Source organism: Monodon monoceros, unplaced genomic scaffold, assembly GCF_005190385.1.
Source record: "Monodon monoceros isolate NGI ecotype Baffin Bay Population unplaced genomic scaffold, NGI_Narwhal_1 Super_Scaffold_2, whole genome shotgun sequence".
NCBI classification, from domain to species: domain Eukaryota; kingdom Metazoa; phylum Chordata; class Mammalia; order Artiodactyla; family Monodontidae; genus Monodon; species Monodon monoceros.
In genome coordinates this window covers 77,948,109-77,970,419 of record NW_021703776.1, presented here as the reverse complement: position 1 = coordinate 77,970,419, position 22,311 = coordinate 77,948,109, and the positions used below count along the sequence as shown (strand labels likewise).

Genomic DNA, 22,311 nt, shown 5'->3' with positions numbered 1-22,311 from the left:
AAATGTTATTTTTGATAGTATTGCTTACATTTCCAAGCAGATGGGAATATGTTTCTTTTTTAAACTTTTGTTATTAATTGTAGTTGAATTGTACTGTGTCAAAAAATGCAGTTTTCGACGTTTCTGATTTGGGGGATTTATGTTTTCTTCCATTCCTACTCCTAGAATTTATATAACTTTATATAAATGCTTCATAGAACTTTGAAAATAAGATATATTTTCAGACTTTGGTGTTCAGAGCTTGATGTATATTAATTAATTTAAATTTGTTAATCATACTGTGTCAGATATTTTTTGTTTTTAATTCTTCTTTACTTGACTGTCATAGATTAACTCATTTGTATTTTATTTATGTTTATATAATATAAAATATACTCACCACAGTAGTGTTTATAACTGATACAAGTTTTGCTTTTTATAGCTTGATGGGATGTGATTTTCAGTGTAAATATTCATGAGAGTCATACCTTTCATCATAAAATTATCTTCTATCCCAAGGGATGAATTTTGAGTGTTTTCCCCCCTATTTTCAATATATTAATACTGCTGTATCTGTCTTTTTTTTTTTTTTTTTTTTTTGCGGTACGCGGGCCTCTCACTGTTGTGGCCTCTCCTGTTGCAGAGCACAGGCTCCGGATGCGCAGGCTCAGCGGCCATGGCTCACAGGCCTAGCCGCTCTGCAGCATGTGGGATCTTCCCGGACCGGGGCATGAACCCGTGTCCCCTGCATCGGCAGGCGGACTCTCAACCACTGCGCCACCTGGGAAGCCCTGTATCTGTCTTTTTTGTTGTTCATATTTACCATCCTTTTATGTTTAACCTTAGTCTTTGGCATCACTTTGTGCCTTCCAAAAACATCATGTCATTGAATTTTTAAAAAACCATAATATTTTATTTTCAGTCAAAAAAATCGAACCATTTCATATTTTTCAATATAACGATTATGCCTGATTTTGCTTCTCTCATCTTGCTTTATGCTTTTTATTTCTAATTTTTTTGTCTTTTTATGCACAAACATTTATGATTTTTACTCTTTTCTGCAATGATTTGAAATGTAAGCATTCTTCTTTTATTCCTTCTTAAAGTTTTTCAAAGACGTTCTTAAGACAGGTAAACTATCAAATGGATTCATAGCCTACCATTTTCTCTAGTTCTGAGTCCTGAGTTAAGGTTTACTACCTTCTGCTAGAGGGTCCACTTTCTGAGATGAGACAACAGCAGTTTGGGGGACGACCTTTGTGCCTCCTTGAGTGTTTTCCAGTCGAATCTGCACTGTGTCTTATGGAAATTGCCCTGAGATTTCTACCACATGAATCACACCTCTCTCTGATTTCCAGAACTGCCTCCGGTCTCTCCCTCTCCTCCCCCATTTCATGTTTCCTGTATCATTTCTAGAAGAACTTAGGAGAGAGGAGTTGGAGTTAACAGCCTGTATATAAACCTCCATCTTGTCAGAAGTTTGGTATGCCATATATTAAAGAGGAACTAGGCCTGGATAGGGTATGAAATTATGTCAAATAATATGCAATTTAAGAAAGGGAAGTGTTTTTGTCTGGAAAAGAGAAAACCTAAGTGGACTGTGACAGCTGTCTTCGATGCCATGTGGTGCAAAGAATAGACTGACTGTTTAGCCTCACAGGCTAGGGCCAGGACCAGGGTGAGCAAATTAAACCTGTCCAAGCTGCTGGGAGATGGGGAGGGGTGTTGAACTGTTTAATTTCTAAGGTTCTTTCCAACATTATTTTTCCTTTAATATAAATAAGTTTGACACTTTCCTTTAATATAAATAAGTTTGAAATATGGGATATAAAACAATTTTCTTCCCCAAATTTAACATGTATAAGAATTGAATGGAACACTTGTTAAAACAAAAAATTCTGAGCCCAGCCATTTTGATTTATTTAAGTTTGGGATAGGATCTTGCACTCTGTATTTTCTGAGGTTAATTTTGAGAATATGGTGTAATCTTTAGGTAAAGTGAGTTTATAAAAGTACTATTCTTTGGCATTTTATGGTTTGGTTTTAGGATGTATTTCATGCAACACATTCTATTTTTAATTTTTATTTTATATTGGAGTATAGTTGATTTACAATGTTGTGTTAGTTTCAGGTGTACAGCAAAGTGATTTAGTTATACATATACATATATCTATTCTTTTTCAGATTGTTTTCCCATATAAGTTATTACAGAGTACTGAGTAGAGTTCCCTGTGCTATACTGTAGGTCCTTGTTGATTATCTGTTTTATATATAGTAATGTGCATCACAGTCTTTGTTGATAGTAACAAACACTTTAAAATATTGTAAATATTATTCTAACTTAATTCATTGGTTTGAGTAAAGTTTAAATGTAATTACTTTATAACATATGCTGATATAATTAGGGTTTTGTAAAAAAAATGGAAAATCATTCTAAAAGTGCTAATAATGAAGAAAATAATTGAAGTCAACATTTCTACATAAAACTGTCAATTTGGGTACTGGGGGAAGCAGACACCAAGATGGAGTTTGAAGTGAAAGATAAAGGGAAGAGAGAGCAGGGAAGGGCAAAGAAAGTCTTCAGATTGAGATGTAGGTTGACAACCTGTGAAAGCAGAGAGGGAAGGAATGAGGACGAGGGATGGAGATCTTCAAACAAGTAGAGTTCTGAGGAAGTCTGAGCCGGCCTGACGGTCAGCTCTGATTGACCACAGAAGAGACCACTATTGGGCAGACATGGCCAGGCCCTGCTTCTCCCATGGTTCTTACTCATTGACTGGGAGTAAGTGTGGGAAAAGTGTGGCCTCTGCTCCAATATGGCGGCAGATCCGAAGTGCTATATTGCTGGTACTGTTGGCCACCTGTACTCCTAGCTACAGGTACTCTCTTGGAGGGAGAGCTGAGCAGGACACGTTCATGGCTGCCACAAATCCAAGCCATATTTGTTCCAGTACTGGGGGTGTGCATGCTTACTTGGAGGCATAATTTGACATGATCTGTACTGATGTCTTACAGCTTCTGTTAGTTTGACTCTACTTTTATTGCTTTACGTCTCTCAGCTTTTATTTCATCCTATTTTTTTCATATATCAGGTGTACAATATGAATGATTCTATTCATATATAATTTTATTTAAATTGTTATAAAAATAAAATACACTTGTCTGGAGGTGATAGTAAAAAATGTTCTGTAAAGATGTGGGATTTTAAAAACTCAAGAGTCTTTTATGTTATTCCTCTAGTCTGGAGGCAAGAAGAACTTGCACTCATTAACCAGTCTTTCACTGGAGCTGAAAGGAAAGCTGCTTTGTGTGAACTCCTGGAAAAAGAGACCCAGATAATTGCTTCCATTGGGAGACATAGATACATCGCTTATACGGCTAACCAGGAAGCATCGATACAAGCTTTTTTGGATAAGGTTATTGAAGTAACAATTATTTAAATATGAATGTATCTTGAATTTAAAAACATAGAATAATGAACTAAAGAAGAGACTTACATTGTAAGAATTTGTGTGGATTTTGTTTAGTATTTTGGTGACATATTTATTTAAATTTTGTATATATTTTTCTTTCTTCTTGTACAGCTTTAGATTTTCACTGCAGCCTAGAATAACGATTGACAAGTCACATAAAATTAACGTGTTCTTAAGAAAAGAGCTATGAAGGGAAAAATGGAGACACCACCTTTTTGACTCTGTTCATTTAGACTTAGGCTGGCTATAGAAATTAGATGAATTGCACACCCTGATAAAATGTAGAGTATTGAAGTCACAGAATGTCTGGATCTGCAGTGCCCCATAGTAAGCAACCTGGGGGAAATAGCTATAGACTAGTGTTTCTGCTTTTGTTCACCAGCTCATTAAGTGACTAGAAATTTCTGACCCAAAGGATATATGATTATTGAAAACCATGAAAACATACAATTAAGAGAAAAACTAAAGTAATTACCCTTTTGTGGTGAAACTGCCTGCTTGATACTGAATAGCCTGTTTCCATAGTGACCAATTTCCTTTTATAAACTTGATCTTTCCAAACAATTAAAAGCCAATCCAGCCACCAGAAGAAAAGGGATGGAGTTCTTCAAGATATTCTCCTGTAGTGATTCTGGTTGTATGATTCTTGCTATTTGAGAACATTTGTTCTTAAAAACCATATTTTTTGATACTATAAATGCCCCCCACTCACCTTACCTATACGCTCTCCTGTTTGATCTCAATTTTTCTTGTGGTTTTAACTACTGCCTGCATCCTGGAACTCCCTACAGTTCCAGGCCAGACCTCTCCTAGGAGCTTCCAAATCACATCCTGAATTGCCTACTATCATTGCTCTTTGGATGTCCCCAGAGTAAACCTCAAGTTGACATGTCAACCCCTGAGTCGTATCATCTTACCTTTCCTTGACCCCTCACCTCCAAACTGATCCTCTTCTGTAACACTCGCATAATTTATCTTCTGTGAATGTTTCATCGTCTACTTAAGTTGCTTCAGACAGAAACCTGGGCATTGTTCTTGACGTCCCACTTAGCCACCAAACTGTCTGTTCTATTACTTTAATAATCTCCTCAGTTCTTTACTTCTTCCTTTCCAAACTCACTACCACTGCCTACAGGGAAGTGGCTCTGCCATGCACCTTGATGACCTTGCGTGTATCCAAATACGCCACATAAACAAAGACTTGGACCACAGCTAATCTGAGTCTTGGTGGAATGCCTTGTGATCCTGCTGGCACTGGAGAGGATGGGAAGCTTCTGAGATGTTATGGAACAGCTCCCCTTTCCTGCTTCCCTATCTCCTCTGAGAGGCTGCCATGAGACAGGTCTTGCCTTGTGTGTGTAAGCTTGACACTGATTTAATTGGATCTGGATTTCCTTCCCATCTGGATTACTTTATGTCCCCAAATGAGGCTTTCGACCTCCAGTCTCACTTCTTAATTCCCTCCTCCATCATCTGTATTGTTGCCATAGGGACCTCATTCAACACAACTCTGCCCCTGGCCCTCCTTGTTGCCCTCAAGGAACAAGGACTTTTATAGTCGATTCTTGGCACACCTGACCCATCCCACAGTTGTTTATCATCTCTGCTTGCACACTACAGCCATACTGTTTCAGCTACGCTCAGTTACTTGCACGTTCACAGAAAGACCACATGCTCTCAATGCTTTTGCATCTGCTGTGGCCTCTACATGGAACATCTTTTCCTTCCTTCTTCAGTAACCAAGTAGTCACCCTTCAAAACAAGCTCAGATGTCCCTTCTTCCGGGAAGGATCACTGATCCTCCTACTTTAGCCTGTACTATATACCTTCATAAGACTCTGTTTCATTTTTGTCTTAGTACATAGTGGTCAGTTTTCATTATATCTGTTTACATGTCTAAATCCTTCCTAGATTCTGAGTTTCTTAAGGCAAGAGCCATCTTTTATCTGCATAGCCTCATATCCTAGCTCAGTGCTCATCACAGAGTATCAATAAGTGCTTGTGGAGGAAGGTAGGGAGGAAAAATAAGGGAAAGAAATAATGGTTTGTAATCTTTTTTAAAAAAATTATTTATTTTTGGTTGCATTGGGTCTTTGTTGCTGTGCGTGGGTGGCGAGCTGGGGCTACTCTCCGTTGTGGTGCGCAGGCTTCTCATTGCAGTGGCTTCTCTTGTTGTGGAGCACAGGCTTCAGTAGTGTGATGTGCGGGCTCCAGTAGTTGTGGCTCGTGGGCTCTAGAGCACAGGCTCAGCAGTTGTGGCACACGGGCTTAGCTGCTCTGCGGCATGTGAGATCTTCCCGGACCAGGGCTCGAACCCGTATCCCCTGCATTGGCAGGCAGATTCTTAACCACTGCCCCACCAGGGAAGCCCCAATGATTTGTAATTTTATATTTCAGGTACTATGAGAAAATATGCAACGTAGATACTATCATTTCAAATTCTTGAATATCTTCATTCTAGAATAGCTGAGTTCTACTGTATGGAAGCCATAATATTCATACTTCTCCAGAGTCATATTTTGAACTAAACTTATTCCTTTAGCAAGCTGCTCTATGTTGAATCCAGCTTCATCACTGGGAACTGTGTTCCTTATGTGTCTGATTGTTAACCTTAAGAGGACAGCATGGACCCAGGGCACAAGAAAGAGCTGGAGGCCTCTCAGGTGCCAATGGACAGGGAAGATGGGTGGTACTTACCTTCCTTATTTAAGGCTGAACCTTGTACAGGACTTCCTGCTTGTGCTTCATCTGCTGCTTTGTTTCCTGTAAGCGATTTTAAATTCTTGTTGTAAATACTTATACAATGTCTATTCTTCATTATGCCTGCACACCCCTCACCCCATCCCCCAACCTCCAGCTTCATGTCTAGCATTGTCCCTAAACATGTTTTAAATTATAGAGAGTCCAAAGGTAGATCAAGTCCCAACATATAAAAGCACCTCTGGAGCCAGTTGATGACGATTACTCTCTGTCATGAAGTATAACTTTGTAAGAAGTTCTTTAAATGTCACCAGAAAAGATGAGATGGGGAGATTTTGTTCATGAGAATTCCTGTGAGGAAGGAAGATTTTTTGGTAAATACTTTGATAAGTTTTGGGGTAGAATCTGAGACCCTAAAGGATACTGAGTATGGGAAGAATTGCTCTATCCCAGGAAAACGGAGGTTTTCGAGTGTTGCCAGGAGAGAGAGTAGAGGGAGGACAGTTAGAAGGCAGTGAGACACAATGTGGCTTCTTGTAACTTCATTAATTATATCACTAATAATTGAAATATTAAGTGCAAGATGATTTCTTTTTTTCATAAGAGGAAAAGGAGCAAGAGAAATGACTGGGCCTTAATGACTGATTCAGGGCAGCACACAAAGATGCAGGATCAGAAGATGACAGGAAGGATGGAAAAGTTAGCCACAAAAACTTGTAGAAACCAAGGGAAAGGCTTTTTTGTGGGTCATAGGTTTTAGAATTGGGGTTCTGAACCTGTGGTCACCCGAGCTGATAAACCAGTTAATCTCACCAATCCCCAGGCTAAGACTTAGAGGAAATGGACATTTTAGCTGATACAAGAGAATTTTACCTCAGTTATGACCAAAGTGTTATACAGGGCAAGACAAAACACAACCACGGAATGGAACAACTGCACTTGAGGTCAATCCCCAGTCCATTACGTAGCCTAATTAGTCCATTCTTTAAAAATATTGACCAACGGTGACTTCTGACCTGCTTTTAACCTGTTATAGTAAATTGTGAAATCGTTGTTATTCTAATACAAAGTCATTTAAATCACCTTTTTGTATATGGTGCCATGATAAACATCATAGAAAATAGTTAAGGTAGATTTTATAGTCTTTTGTTGTAAATAGTTCTAACAGTTCTATTCCGTTTTATGCCTATCCCACCCTACCCATGCCTAGCATTGTCTCCAATAAATATTCAGGAGGAGTCAGTGTTGATTTCATGAAACTTGAAGTAACTTATTCTACAGTTTTTTTGATTGCTAAGAAAAAACAGCTTATAAGTAATCCCTGAGGCTAGATAAGGTCAGAGTTTTTTCAAATGTTAACGCTAACAACCAGGGCCATAACGCGGATTTTAGATCCACATTTAGCACCATAACATATAGATATGTAAAGAGAATATTTACTTTCCCATAATTTGGAAATAACTCTGGAAAATAAAATTTTATGGTTTGGTTTTAGTTTAACTTCAGTGTGTCTAAGTATTATGTAGTGTATTGAACTAATATTTTATTTTTTATCTTCTTATCCTGGACACAGAATTTCTCTGAGTAGTGAATGATTACTATTTTAAATTAGTCCAATGAAAGCAATGAACTAATCAGTTATTAGGGATTCTATACTAAGCCTTCATTCTCCATAAAAAGTTTAAAGATTTTTGAAGCATTAGTTAAATAATTTGTAATTTTATCACATCAAACATTGACATCCACAGGTTGTCAAATGTTAAAAACTCACAAATTGACAGAGGTGAAGAAATTCAGGTCAAGAAATTTGAATGAAAAATCATCAATCAGTTTCTAATATATCTTGGGTACTGCTTACCCAAACTGTGTAAAGAGACAATTTGAATTTCTGCAAGAGGTTTTCCCTAGAGTCAAGGCCATTTATTTCTTTGATTCTCTTTGATTTACACACCACTTCTCACAATCACACGCTAAAAAACTGCAATCTACTTTAGCTGTGTCATTTAATTTTTTTTCTCCTTACTCAGGTGGCCAACAGGTAATAGGATAGAAAAATGCAACCAGCTCTTGACTCTCTCTGAGTACCACAGTACACAGGGGTGTCCTCTATGGATGGACAAAACCACTTTGCTGTGTAAAAGAAAAGTTGATCACTACCCAGTAGCTCTGGGGGGTTAGTGTTATTCTTAATTTGTCCCCTGAGGGTCTAGAGTATTAATTTAGGAGAGAGAAAAGACCGTCTCTCACAGTGCAGCCATTTCTTCTCTTTTGTGGAAGCTTGCTGCTCTCAAGGTTTTTATCTCTTCACCTTCCCTTCCTCAAAATGTGTCTTCCTGCCGTTCTTCTGTTCCTCTCCTCCAGAGTCTATGCTGTTTCATTTGTTGGCAGCTAAGTGGAATTTATTATGCTCCTGTTTTCTGAAGCAATTTAAGAACATGATTGTTGTACATCTCTTATTGCAGTCAAAGCATTCAAAGAAAAAAAGACATAGAAAGAGAAATAAGCAAAGTCGACATTTTCCTGCATCAGAATAAAAGAAATACCTTAAGGCCTGCAATCAGAGAAGCTTAGACTTGAAGACCAGGTTATCAGTGTTGGCAGAAATAAATCCAAATATAAAAACAACTTTGCCAAACAGATTTTTTTAATGTCATTTCAGTGCTTACACTAGGGAACTCAAACTTCAAATCTAGGAATCTTTGATTATATCACTCAGTTCCCTTTAATCTGGCTAACTCCTAGTTATTCTTCAGGTTTTGTCTTAGATATTATTTTCTTTTCACCAGTTAAGTGCTTCATATCAAACTGTAGTTACCTGTTTACCTGCATCATCAAGCATAATCAACTTTTATTTTAATTATTTATTAATCTTTCTATGCTCTTAGATTTAAGAGTTCATGAAATTAGAATTTATCTACTTGCTACCTAGTACACTGACCAGTTTATAGTAAACACAATAAATACTTATTGAATGAATGAATGAATACTGTAGGCCCTGTGAAATATATAAGACTACATAAGAAATTTATTTCTTATAATCTGTAAGGAGAAATAGAGTTATAATTATAGAACAAATTGCATTGCCCCACTGCGTGTGTGTGTGTGTGTGTGTGTGTGTGTGTGTGTGTTTACATGTGCAATAGGACAGATAATAGTGATTTCAGTGGTTTCAAACCATAGTAGTTAGGAATCTTTATAGAAAAGTTAGGATTTAAGTTAAAAATCGAAGGGTAGAAACGATTTGGATGTTAAATATATTTGGAAAAAATCCAAGGTATTACTATATCACAGTATCTTAGATGGGGCTAAAAACTTGGAGGAAAGGTAGAGTTAAATCAATACAACAGCTGAAAAAAACCACGATAAAGTAGATGGACTAAGCATTTCATTAAAAGGTTATTGTACGTGGATTATTACAAATGAAATAACTTATCAGCCTGAAGAGCTAAAGGTATTGATCACGTTACTGGAAGAAGGGAAATTGCATTTAATAGAGCCACCCTGAGGAAAACAGTGCGCAAAGATTAAGGCTTTAGACTTTAGAATATTGCTATATGAAACTTAGCCTAAGATTGCTTATTCCTTAAAGGTTTTAAAAAGAGCTTTGCAGCAAACATTAGATTTCAGTAACACTCTGAGGCCTACCCCAAACAAGGCTGTATCCATTTAAAACAATATATTTTAAAAAATTTCTAAGTGATAATAATTAAATCATAAAATATTTTCTTATTGAGCTATTTCCCTTTTGTAATCCTTAATAAATTTTATTTTATCAATCTGCTAATTAACTCTATATTATTTAATATTAGATTTATGGCTTAAAAATAGAAATTAATCATAGGGCTGCAGCTTCTCATTTGCTAGATTAAAACTAGAACTGAGGATCTAAAGTTTCTGATGAAGATTCCTAGCTCTGCACAACATTCATTTTACCTTTGATCAGAAAATGATGCCATTACTTTGAAAACATATCAAATATAGTTGTTAAATGGTAGCTTTGTAGCTTTCAATGTAATTTAGCTAATATGAAATGTAAAAAAATTAAAGGTAAATTGAGGCTGTAACTAAAAATTCATACTACTGTCATACTAAATACAGCCTTAAATGGTTTCTCTATTTGGCTATTCTACATTCCTGATGATTTATTGTGATACATAGGCTTCTATTTAAACTTTAAATTATATCAAATCTAAGATTTAAATGCTTGCAAGTATGGCATAAATTGGACTACGGGTCTCCAAAGCAATTACCAATCAGTCTACAAAAATGCAGCATTTGGACAGTTAGAAATCGTGATCAACATAGCCTCCTTTTTGATAGATTATAATCAGGGAAAGAAACTGAGCAGCTTTATACCTTAAAGTAGAAGAGTCAGTGAATTTTCACTGTGCTCTTTCTAGGTCAATGCATCTTCTCTTAAAGTCTCAATAGTTTGAGTAGGAGGGAACAAAAGCACTGGCAAACATAGTCTTTAAATATTTTGTTGTGGTCCTGAGTCAGTGGAGGACTCACTCCATTTCCTATCTCTGAATTCTTAGCCTGGGACTCCTCACATGAGCTTCAGGGCAAGTTGGCTCCATCTTTGACCCTCAGTTCAGGAGACGGGCTATGTTGGGAGGCACCAAGCCAGATTTGGAAGTAGGAAGTGAGAATCTTAGCCATTGTCAGGGAGGCAGGGGCCACAGCACTGCTAAAATAGCTAAATACAGCTGTTTCCCTATGGACATCTGCTTTGTGAAGAACTGTGAACTTGTTATAGATTTATTTTTATAGGAAACAGAACTGTAACTGAGTCCCATATTGCTATATCTGTAGGTCTAACGCCTTGAGGATTGTAATCATTGTTCCACAAGGGTTGTTCTCAATTGGCAAGGCATGATCAAGACACATTCATACAACTCAGTATAATTGAACCAAGCAGATAATATTTTTAGCATTCTAACTAGCATGCTCTGTTCCCCAGGGGTTATTTCATAAATCCATCAAGCTAACCATCATACTAGTTAGTACAAATTAGTAGCAAATTATGAATCCTGAGGAAGTGTTTGTACTTCTGCAGACTAAAGCTCTCTCATATTTTTTTCCCTAAATTGTTTTACTTTCCCATGGTCTACAAATTCTTCAAATAATTTTCTTAAGTTTTAGTGATAGTTTTATTCCATAAAGCACATGATAATAAGGTTAACTTATAGTAGAAGGAACAAAATTATTTTTGAACTTTTAATTAACTGATAATTATAATCATTATTTTTAAGTGTTCAGCTCCAAAGCTATGGAGAACATTTGATGGCAAAATAATTGAGATGGATACACAATTCACCATCAGAGCCAGAGAGCTGCAAAACATCTATAACTGCATTGTGCTGAAAAATATCTCTCAAGATGAGAGACTGGATGTGCTGTTAACACTCAAACATACTGTAAAGGTACGTTAGTTTCTCTTAGTTTTTGGGTATCACTACCACTATCAATAAAAAAATTGAATACTAAAATAAACAAGATGGTTTGTATTAAGTAATTATAAAGATAATAAATGTCTATATATATGAATTTTATTTTGTGAACAACTATATTGGGGGAGGATATGGTTTATGCATTAACATTTATCTACAAGTTCTCAAACTATATATTATGACACATACAAAAGTAAATATAACACAATGAATATTCTAAATGTAAATGTATCCTTAACTTTGCAATGAATGTAGATATATACAGCATGAGATTAGTACTCAACTCAGTTCAATAAAACAGCAATTATTGGCTATATATTTTCACACTTTTTAATGAAAATTTTATTTTTAGCAGTTTTAATGCAGCATCAGTATAAGTATTTTTACCTCCTTTTCCTCATCAGTTATTGATTTAAGGCACTTTAAGTAGTTGAGTAAATGGTTCTTGTTGGAAGGTAAGTCCCCATAGGTCTCTCATATTTCTGCCCATCTTGAAAGCAGAGGCATGGACTCAATAAGGCATTGACTGCCTTTTTTCTGGACAGCCTTTTCAGAGATGTTTGTCAAGTGACTATGCCTTTGAAGCTAGAGATAGGAAGAGAGGGAGAAGCCATAGGTCCAGAGGTGGGAAATAAGCATGGTATCTGTAGAGGGCAGTAGAAAGACCAAATTGGCAAAAGGAGAGTGCAGGTAGAGAGTACAGTAGAAATATTCTTACCTGACATAATTAGGGCCATTAGCTGGTTAATTAAAAAAACCAAAGGATGGACTCATAAAAAATAAGTTGTGCATGTCTTAATATGTTTAACCTAATATATCCACATATACATTTATTTAACAGTATTTGATGGAGGATTAAGGCTTTTAAGCATGACTCGATTTCTGGCTGTGTTTATGGTGGCTGCACAGCCGTAGATTAGTTATTTAATATTTCTGAAAATCAGTTTCATCATCTGTAAAATTAGTTGCTTTGAAGATACACACATATATATGTGTATATATTTATACATACGTATGTATATAGAATATAAATAAAATATATAATTTATGTGTCTCAATGCTTACAAATAGGGAGCCTCACTAAATAATAAGTATTATTTTGATGACAGTTGCTAATATAGACCAGTGAATTTTGAACCTGGGTGTATGTTAGGATCATCTGGAGAGCTTGAAAGAGAGAAAGAGATACACAGAGAAAGGGAGAGAGAGTATGAGAATAAATGAATAGGAATGATATCTAGGCCCCATTTCAGAGCAGTTAAATCAGATTCTCAAGTGTGAGGGCACTGTTAAAATCTTTTAAAATCTTCCCTAGGTCATTCTAATGTGCCCTCAGGGTCAAAGACCACTGATGCAGACTCTTGTATTAGCCATACCAAGTACATATTAAAAAGAAGAGAAGAGCATTATTTTACAGTTACTGACGTTACCCTCTGACTCCTTCATTCAAACTATGGTTTTTGTAGTCCCTCTTGGGCAGTTGGAGCAACTTACTTCCATTTTATTACTTCTAAATCCTTCTATTTTAATCACTTCACTCTTACTTGGGCTTTCTTATTCAATCACCATCATTTCTATTACTTTGTTAAAGATTATTGTGAATTATATAAACATGCAGAAAAAAATGTATAAAATATACGTGTATAGTTTAGCAAATATAAAACTACCAGTCTTGTTACTGCCCTCTGGCCCCAAAACAGGATATTGCCAACGTCCCCCTTTCTCTTCATATCTGCAACTCACCCTCTCGTCCTCTAAAAGTAATTACCATACAGACTTTCATGGTAGTCATTTCCTTGATTTTTCTTCATAGTTACCACCTCTGTGTACATCTCTAAATAATACGGTGTAGTGTTGTTTATTTTTGGATTTTATTTAAATGGAATGAGACTGTATGTATTATTTTGTGCCTTGCTTCATTTGTTCAACGTTAATTTGTAAGATTTAAACTTGTTACTGTATATAGCTCTAGTTAATTCATGTCCATATATCAGATAATACTCTACTGTATGAATAAGCCGTCATTATTTTTGTAATCAATTTATTTATGGATATTTAGTTGTTTCTAATTTTGAGCTGGTGTGAACGATGACTCCGTGCACATTTTTTAAAGCACTTAAGAGTAGAATTGCTGGGTTGTAGATTATGCATATCTTAAGTTCTAGATAATGTCAAAAATTTTTCTAAATTAGTGGCACCAATTTATACTTATGTCAGCAATGTTTTGTTACCTTTGGAATGTAGTTTTCAGTTTGTTTGGGGTGATTTTTAAAATTCTATACTGAATATGGTTGTGTTTTACACAGGAACATGAATGTAAACTGACTCAGGAAATTCTAGAATTGATTGACAGGGAGGTTGACCTTATGATGAGAGGAGTCAAACATGAGAACCTTGAAGGACTCAGAAAAAGGATTGCAACACTCTTTTTTCATTACATCAAAACACCTCTGTTTAATCCAGAAGTTGCAAGACACCTTAAGGTACTCTACCTTTTCTTCCCTGTGTTCCTTTATCAAAGTTCTAAGATGTGCTATAGTAAGTCGAAGTATATGCAGATTTTGCTTTAATACTTTACTAGGAGGTCCATGTGGAAGACCATCTTATTGGTGAAATCTCCTTTGAATGATATTTTTTATGTTGATAAATGAATCATTTAACTTTTTCTGTTTGTATTTCCAAGCTTGAATTCTCTCCTACTCTCTGGATTAAATATCCAGTTGAATATTACAGTGTGTGGAACACATCATGATCTCTCACACCATCATGCTTTTCCATGTACTGTTGCTTCCACTTGGAATGCTGTCCCCTACTTTACCCAGCCAACTCCTCTTCATTTTCTAAGACTCAGTTCACATGTACCCTCCTTCATTAGGCCTCAGAGAAAGTTAAACTCTTCATATCTGAGATTCTACATGCACCTGTTTGTGTTCCTTTATAATACTTATCACGGAGTTATAATTATTACTGAACAGATCCACATAGATATCCTGCGAGAACTTCAAATGTAACACGTATTTGAATTAAACTACCTTTTCAACTCTTAACATGTTTAGCCTCCTTTGGGGACTTTTCTCTCTAAAGCCAAGATAAGTGCCTTACTGCCTTCTTACTTTGCAAAACTATTTAAAACACCTTTAGTAAAGTTTTGGGGGGGTGGTTTACTAAAGAATTTGAAACAGCGTTTTGTTCCAGTGATTATGTTTAGACTAATAATCTATTTAAAAAGCTGACTAAACATGTATTTTGCTTTTTTAACATAAACAAAATCTCAATATTTAGTCAAAATTTTTAGAAAAATTAAAATTGTTTATTTTTTATATTCTTTCTTTTTAATGAAGTTTTGAAACTTAACTGTATTGCAAGATAATTTCAAAATATAACAAAAGTTCAATAGAAAAGTTGACCATTGAATTATTTCTTATTCACATTGGTGTTTCATTTTTCCAAGCTACCTTTTAGTCTTCTATAGACTTACTCAGTTTTTATATGCTTGCAGTAGTATAATAGAATTTAATATTCTATATATTCATATAACATTGTATCATTTTATTCACTTTTTAAATTTACCTTTGGTAAAATTCAATCTTTTTGGTGAGTTTTGACAAATTCAGAGTCATATAATCAACAGCCAACAGCACAATCAAGATAAAAAATAGTCTTATCACCTTCCCCAAATTCCCTCATGCTGCTACTTTGTAATCAGCCCTTCCCCTGGCTACCTAACCCTTGGCAAACACTGATCAGAATTTTATTTCTATAGTTATACCTAACCTAGAGTGTCACATAAATGGAATGATATGCTATGTGCAAGTATACCATGTCTTATTGCACTTCACTTTACTGAGCTTTGCAGATACTGTGTATGTGTTCTTTTTCTTTTTCTTTTCTTTTGTTTTTTACAAATTGAAGATTGTGACAACCCTGCATTGAGCAAGTCTTTTGGCACAATTTTTCCAAGAGTATTTGCATTTACAAGTTGCAAATTGGTGTCACATTTTGGTAATTCTTGGAATGTTTCAGGCTTTTTCATTATTGTTATATTTGTTACGGTGATCTGTGGTCACTGATCTTTGATGTTACTATTGTAATTGTTTTGGGGCACCATGGACCTCACCACATAAAACAGCAGACTTAATTGACGTGTGTGTGTCCTGACTTCTCCACCAACTGGTGGTACTTCCAACTCTCTCCCTCTCCTCAGGTTTCCCTATCCCCTGAGACACAACATTATTGAGATTAGGCCAATTAATAACCCTACAACAGCCTCTAAGAGTTCAAGTGAAAGGAAGAGTTGCACACCTCTCCCTTTAAATTGGAGAATTTAAAGCTAGAAATGATTAAACTTAGTGAGGAAGGCTTGTCGAAAGCTGAAATAGGCCAAAAGTTAAGCCTCTTGCACTAAATAGTTAGTTAACTTGTAAATGCAAAGGAAAAGTTCTTGAAGGAAATTAGAAGTGCTACTTCAGTGAACACATGAGTGCTAAGAAAATGAAACAGCCCTATTGCTGATATGGAGAGAATTTGAGTGGTCTAGATAGAAGATCAAACCAGCCATAACATTTCCATAAGCCAAAGCCTCTTCCAGAGCAAAGCCCTAACTCTCTTTATTTTTGTGAAGGTTAATACCAAGTCTCAATAAATTTAAGAATATTGAAATCATATCAAGCATCTTTTCCAACCACAATGCTATGAGACTAGAAATTAACTGCAAGAAAAAAAAAACTACAAAAGGTAAAAACATTTGGAGGTTAAATAATATGCTGCTAAACATGGGTCACTGAATAAATCAAAGAGGAAATAAAAAAAAATACGTGGAGACAATAAAAATGGAAAGACAATGATCCAAAATCAATGGGATTCAGCAGAAGCAGTTCTAAGAGGGAAGCTGATAGTGATACAAGCCTACATCAGGAAATAAGAAAAATCTCAAAATAAACAACCTAACATTACACCTAAAGGAACTAGAAAAAGAAGAAGAAACAAAACCTAAAGTTAGTAGAAGGAAAGAAATAATACAGATCACAGCAGAAATAAAGAGACTAATATCAGTGAAACTAAGAGCTGGTTCTTTGAAAAGATAAACAAAATTGATAAACTTTTTGCCAGACTCATCAAGAAAAAACGAGGGGCCAAATCAATAAAATCAGAAATGAAAGAGAGGTTACAACCAACACCACAGAAATTAAAGGATCATAACAGATTCTTATACAATTACACACCAATAAAGTGGACAACCTAGAAGAACTGGATAAATTCCTAGAAACATACAATCTCCCAAGACCGAACCTGGAAGAAATAGAAAATATGAACAGACCAATTACCAGTAATGAAATTGAATCAGTAATCAAAAACTCCCAACAAATAAAAGTTCAGGCCTAGACTGCTTCACAGGAAATTCTACCAAACATTTAAAAAAGAGTTAACATCTGTCCTTCTCAAACTACTCCAAAAAACTGAAGAGGAAGGAATACTTCCAAACTCATTCTATGAGGCCAGCATCACCCTGATACTGAAACCAGACAAAGACATCACAGAAAATTACACGCCAATATCACTGATGAACATAGATGCAAAAGTCCTCAGCAAAATGTTAGCAAACCGAATTCAGTAACACACTGGAAGGATAATACACCATGATCAAGTGGAATTTATCTCTGGGATGCAAGATTGGTTCAATGCTGCAAATCAGTGTGATACACCACATTAACAAACTGAAGAATGAAAATTATAAGATCAATTCAATAGATGGAGAAAAAGCTTTGACAAACTTCAACATTCATTTGTGATAAAAACTCTCAACAAAGTGTATAGAGGGAACATACCTCAACATAATAAAGGCCATATATGACAAACCTACAACCAACATCATATTCAATAGTGGAAAGGTGAAAGCATTTCCTCTAAGATCAGGAACAAGACAAGGATGCCCACTCTTGCCACTTTTATTCAACATAGTATTGGCAATCCTAACCACAGTAATCATACAAGAGAAAGAAATGAAGGGAATTCAAATTGGAAAGAAGGAAGTAAAACTATCACTATTTGCAGATGACATGATACTATGTAGAGAAAATCCTAAAGATAACACCAAAAAACTATTAGAATTCATCAATGAATTCAGTAAAGTTGCAGGATACAAAATTAATATACAGAAATCTATTGCATATCTATACACTAATAACAAACTCTCAGAAAGAGAAATTAAGAAAACAATCCCATTTATAATTACATCAAAGAGAATACAATACCTAGGAATAAATCTAACCAACGAGGTAAAACTTGTACTCAGAAAACTATGACATTGATGAGAGAAATTGAAGATGACATAAACAAATGGAAGAATTAATATTGTTAAAATCACATAATATCCAAGGCAGTCTACAGATTTAATGCAACCTCTTTCAAAATTCCAAGGGCATTTTCCACAGAACTAGAACAAATAGCTCTAAAATGTGTATGGAAACACAAAAGACTTTGAGTAGTCAAAACAATCTTGAGAAAGAAGAACAAAGCTGGAGGTATCATGCTCCTTGACTTCAGACTGTACTACAAAGCTACAGTAATCAAAACAGTATGGTACTGGCACAAAAACAGATCCATAGATCAGTGAAACAGAATAGAGAGCCCAGAAACAAACCTACATTTATATGGACAATTAATCTATGACAAAGAAGGCAAGAATACACACTGGGGGAAAAGACAGTCTCTTTAATAAATGGTGTTGGGAAAACTGGACAGCCACATGCAAAAGAATCAAACTGGACTACTTTATCACACCAAATACAAAAATCAACTTAATGGAATAAAGACTTAAATGTAAAACCTGAAACCTTAAAACTCTTAGAAGAAAACCTAGGCAGTATGCTCTTTGACATCAGTCTTAGAAGTATTTTTTGGATACGTGTCCTCAGGCAAGGGAAACAAAGCTAAAAATAAGTGAGTGGGAGTACATCAAACTAAAAGTCTTTTGCACAGTGAATGAAACTATCAATAAAGTGAAAAGGCAGCATACTGAATGGGAGAAGATATTTCCAAATGAAATGTCTAATTAGAGGTTAATATCCAAAATATACAAAGAATGCATACAACCCAACATCAAAAACAAACAACAGGATTAAAAATGGGCATAGGACCTGAATAGACCTTTTTCCAAGGAAGACATACAGATGGCCAACAGACATGTGAAAATCTGCTCAACATCACTAATCATCAGGGAAATGCAAATCAAAACCACCATGAGATATCACCTCACACCTGTGGAAGAGCCATCATCAAAAAGACAACAAATAACAAGGGTTGGTGAGGATATGGAGAACAGGGAACCCTTGTGCACTGTTGGTAGAATTTATATTGGTACAGCTGCTATGGAAAACAATGTGGAGTTTCCTCAAAAAATTAAAAATAGAACTGCCATGTAACCCAGCAATTTCACTTCTGTGTATTTACCCAAAGAAAACAAAAAGACTAATTTGAAAAGATATATGTATTCCAGTATTCATTGCAGCACTGTTTATAATAGCCAAGATATGGAAGCAAGCTAATTATCTATTGATAGACAAATGGATAAAGAAGATGTGGTATGTGTGTGTATATATATATATATATATATACACACACACCAACACACACACAATGGAGTGTTAGCCATAAAGATGAGATCTTACCATTGGCTACAACATGGATGGATCTAGAGGGTATTATGTTAAGTGAAATAAGTCAGACAGAGAAAGAAAAATACTGCACAACCTCACTTATAAGTAGAATCTAAAAACTAAAAAAAACAAAGCAAAACGAAAAGAGACTTGTAGATACAGAGAACAAACAGGTGATTGCCGGAAGTAAGAGCGTCGGGGCGGGGGGGGGGCAAAATAGTTGAAGGGGATTAGGAGGTACAAACCTCTAGCTATGTAGTAAATAAGTCACAGCGAGGTAATATACAGCATAAGGAATATGGTCAATAATATTGTAATAACTTTGTACTGGGACAGGTGGTTACTAGACTTATCTAGATGATCATTTCATATTGTATGCAAATGTTAAATCATTATGTAGAACATCTGAAACTAACATAATATTGTACATCAACTATATTTCAATAATTTTTTAAAATAAATAAATACATTTCATAAGGCTATAGCTGCCATAGATAATGACTCCTCTGATGGATGTGGGCAAAGTAAATTGAAAACCTTCTGGAAAGGATTCATCATTCTAGATGCCATTAAGAGCATTTGTGACCCATGGGAAGAGGTCAAAATATCAACATTAACAGGGGTTTGGAAGAAGTTTATTCCATCCCTCATGGATGACTTTGATGGATTCAAGACTTTAGTGGAGGAAGTAACTGCAGATGTGGTGAGAATAGCAAGAGAACTAGAATTAGAAGTGGAGCCTGAAGATGTAATTGAATTGCTCCAACTCATGATAAAACTTTAATAAATGAGGAGTTGCTTCTTATGGCTGAGCAAAGAAAGTGGTTTATTGGAATGGAATCTACTTTTGGTGAAGATGCCGTGAAGGTTGTTGGAATCACAACAAATGATTTAGAATATTACATAAACTTAGTTGACGAAGCAGTGGCAAGGTTTGAGAGGAGTCATCCAATTTTGAGAGAAGTTCTACTGTGGGTAAAATGCTGTCAAACAGTATTGCATGCTACTGAGAAACCATTAGCATAATGAAAGGAAGAGTCAATCAGTGCAGCAAACTTGATTGTTGTCTTATTTTAAGAAGCTGCCACAGCTACCCCAAACTTCAGCAATCATCACCCTGACCAATCAGTAGCCCTTAAGGAGGGCAAGACCCTTCACCAGAAAAAAGAAGACTCAGATGATAGCATCTCTAAGTAATAGAGTATTTTTAATTATGTACATTGTTTTTTTAGACTTAATGCTATTGCACATTTAACAGATTACAGTATAGTGTAAACATAACTTTATATGCACTGGGAAACAAAAAAATTCGTGTGACTTGCTTTATTGCTATTATTCGTTTTATTTCAGTGGTCTGAAACTGAACCTGCAATATCTCCAAGGTATGCCTGTAGTCTTTCAAGACTGGCTTCCTTCATTTAGCATATTGTATTTGATATTCATCCATATTTTTTTAGTGTATCATTAGTTTTTTGTTATAACTGAATAATATTTTTATGGTCTGGGTGTGCCAGAGTTTATCTGTTTACAATTGCAGGACATTAAATTGTTTAGAGTTTTGGGCTTTTGTGAATAAAGTCACTACAAACACTCAGTTGTGAGTTTTTGTGTAAGTTGGTTGTTTGGGGTTAAATACCTAGGAAGTGGGATTGTTGAGTCATATGGTAAATGCATATTTACCTTTATAAAGACTGCCAAACATTTTTCCAAACTGATTATACCATGTTGCACTCCATCTGCAATGTATGAGTTCCAGTTGCTTTGCATCCTTGTCAGCACTTGGTATTGTCAGTTTTTATTTCATTTTTGGAATTCTAATAGGTGTGTAGTATTTTAATCTGCATTTTCCCAATGAGTAATAATATTAAGCATCTTTTCATGCATGTTTTTGACATCCATATATCTTTTTGGTGAAGTGTCTCAACATCTTTTGTCACTCCCATTTTTTCAGTTGAGTTGCTTATTTTCTCGTTATTGAAAATTTTAATATATTTTGCATATAAGTCCTTTGTAAGACACATGATTTGCAAATATTTTCTCAGTCTGTGGCTTGTCTTTTTATTCTCTTAACCGTATCTCTAACAGAGCAGAAGCTTTTGTTTTGATGACGTTCAATTTGTTCAGTTTTAAAATGGATCATGCTTTTTTTGTTTGTTTTGTATTTAAGAAATTTTTGGAAGAATTAATATTGTTAAAATGTTCTTACTACCCAAAGTGATCTACAGCTTCAGTGCAATCAATCCCTATCAAAATTCCAATGGCATTTTTCACAGAGGTAGGAAAAAAAAAATCCTAAAATTTGTATGGAAACACAAAAGACCAAGAGTAACCAAAGCAATCTTGAGAAAGAAGAGCAAAGCTGGGGGCATCACGCTTCCTGATTTCAAACTATATTACAATGCTATAGTAATCAAAACAGTATATTATTGGCATAAAAACAGACACATAGGTCAATGAAACAGAATCGAGAGCCCAGAAATTAACCCATACTTATATGGTCAATTAATTTACAACAAAGGAGCCAAGAATACACAACGGGGAAAGGACAGTCTCTTCAATAAATGGTGTTGGGAAAACTAGACAGCCACATGCAAAAAAAAATGAAATTGGGCCCTTATCTCACACCACATACAAAAATCGACTCAAAATGGATTAATTATTTAAATGTAAAACCTGAAACTGTAAATCTACTAGAAGAAAACATAGGGGAAATGTTTCTTGACATTGGCTTTGGCAACAATTTTTTGCTCATGACACCAAAGGCAAAGGCAACAACAGCAAAAATAGACAAATGGGATTTTATCAACCTAAAAAGTTTTTGCACAACAAAGGAAAGAATTCAACAAAATGAAAGCAACCTTTCATTTTTGCAAACCACTTATCCGATGAATTAGTATCAAAAACAACATGTACGACTCAATAACAAAATAATTTTAATCCAATTTAAAAATGGGCAAAGGACCTGAATAAACATTTTCCCAAAGAAGACATACAAATGGCCAACATGTACATGAAAAAGTGCTCATTGTCACTAATCAAAGAAATGCAAAT

General features: G+C 35.3%; 1 protein-coding gene across 3 annotated transcripts in view; it reads left to right on the top strand.

The window, feature by feature from the left end:
- Nucleotides 1-22,311, top strand: part of IQUB (IQ motif and ubiquitin domain containing) — a 259,797-nt gene that overhangs the window by 32,552 nt on the left and 204,934 nt on the right. For all 3 annotated transcript variants that reach the window (XR_003795298.1, XR_003795297.1, XM_029233994.1), the window contains exons 8-10: nucleotides 3,220-3,395; nucleotides 11,408-11,578; nucleotides 13,912-14,088. Coding sequence is in view for 1 of the 3 variants with exons in the window: in XM_029233994.1 (XP_029089827.1) it covers nucleotides 3,220-3,395; nucleotides 11,408-11,578; nucleotides 13,912-14,088 (524 nt within the window). In the remaining 2 variants the exon portion in view is untranslated. The remainder of the gene's footprint in view (nucleotides 1-3,219; nucleotides 3,396-11,407; nucleotides 11,579-13,911; nucleotides 14,089-22,311) is intronic.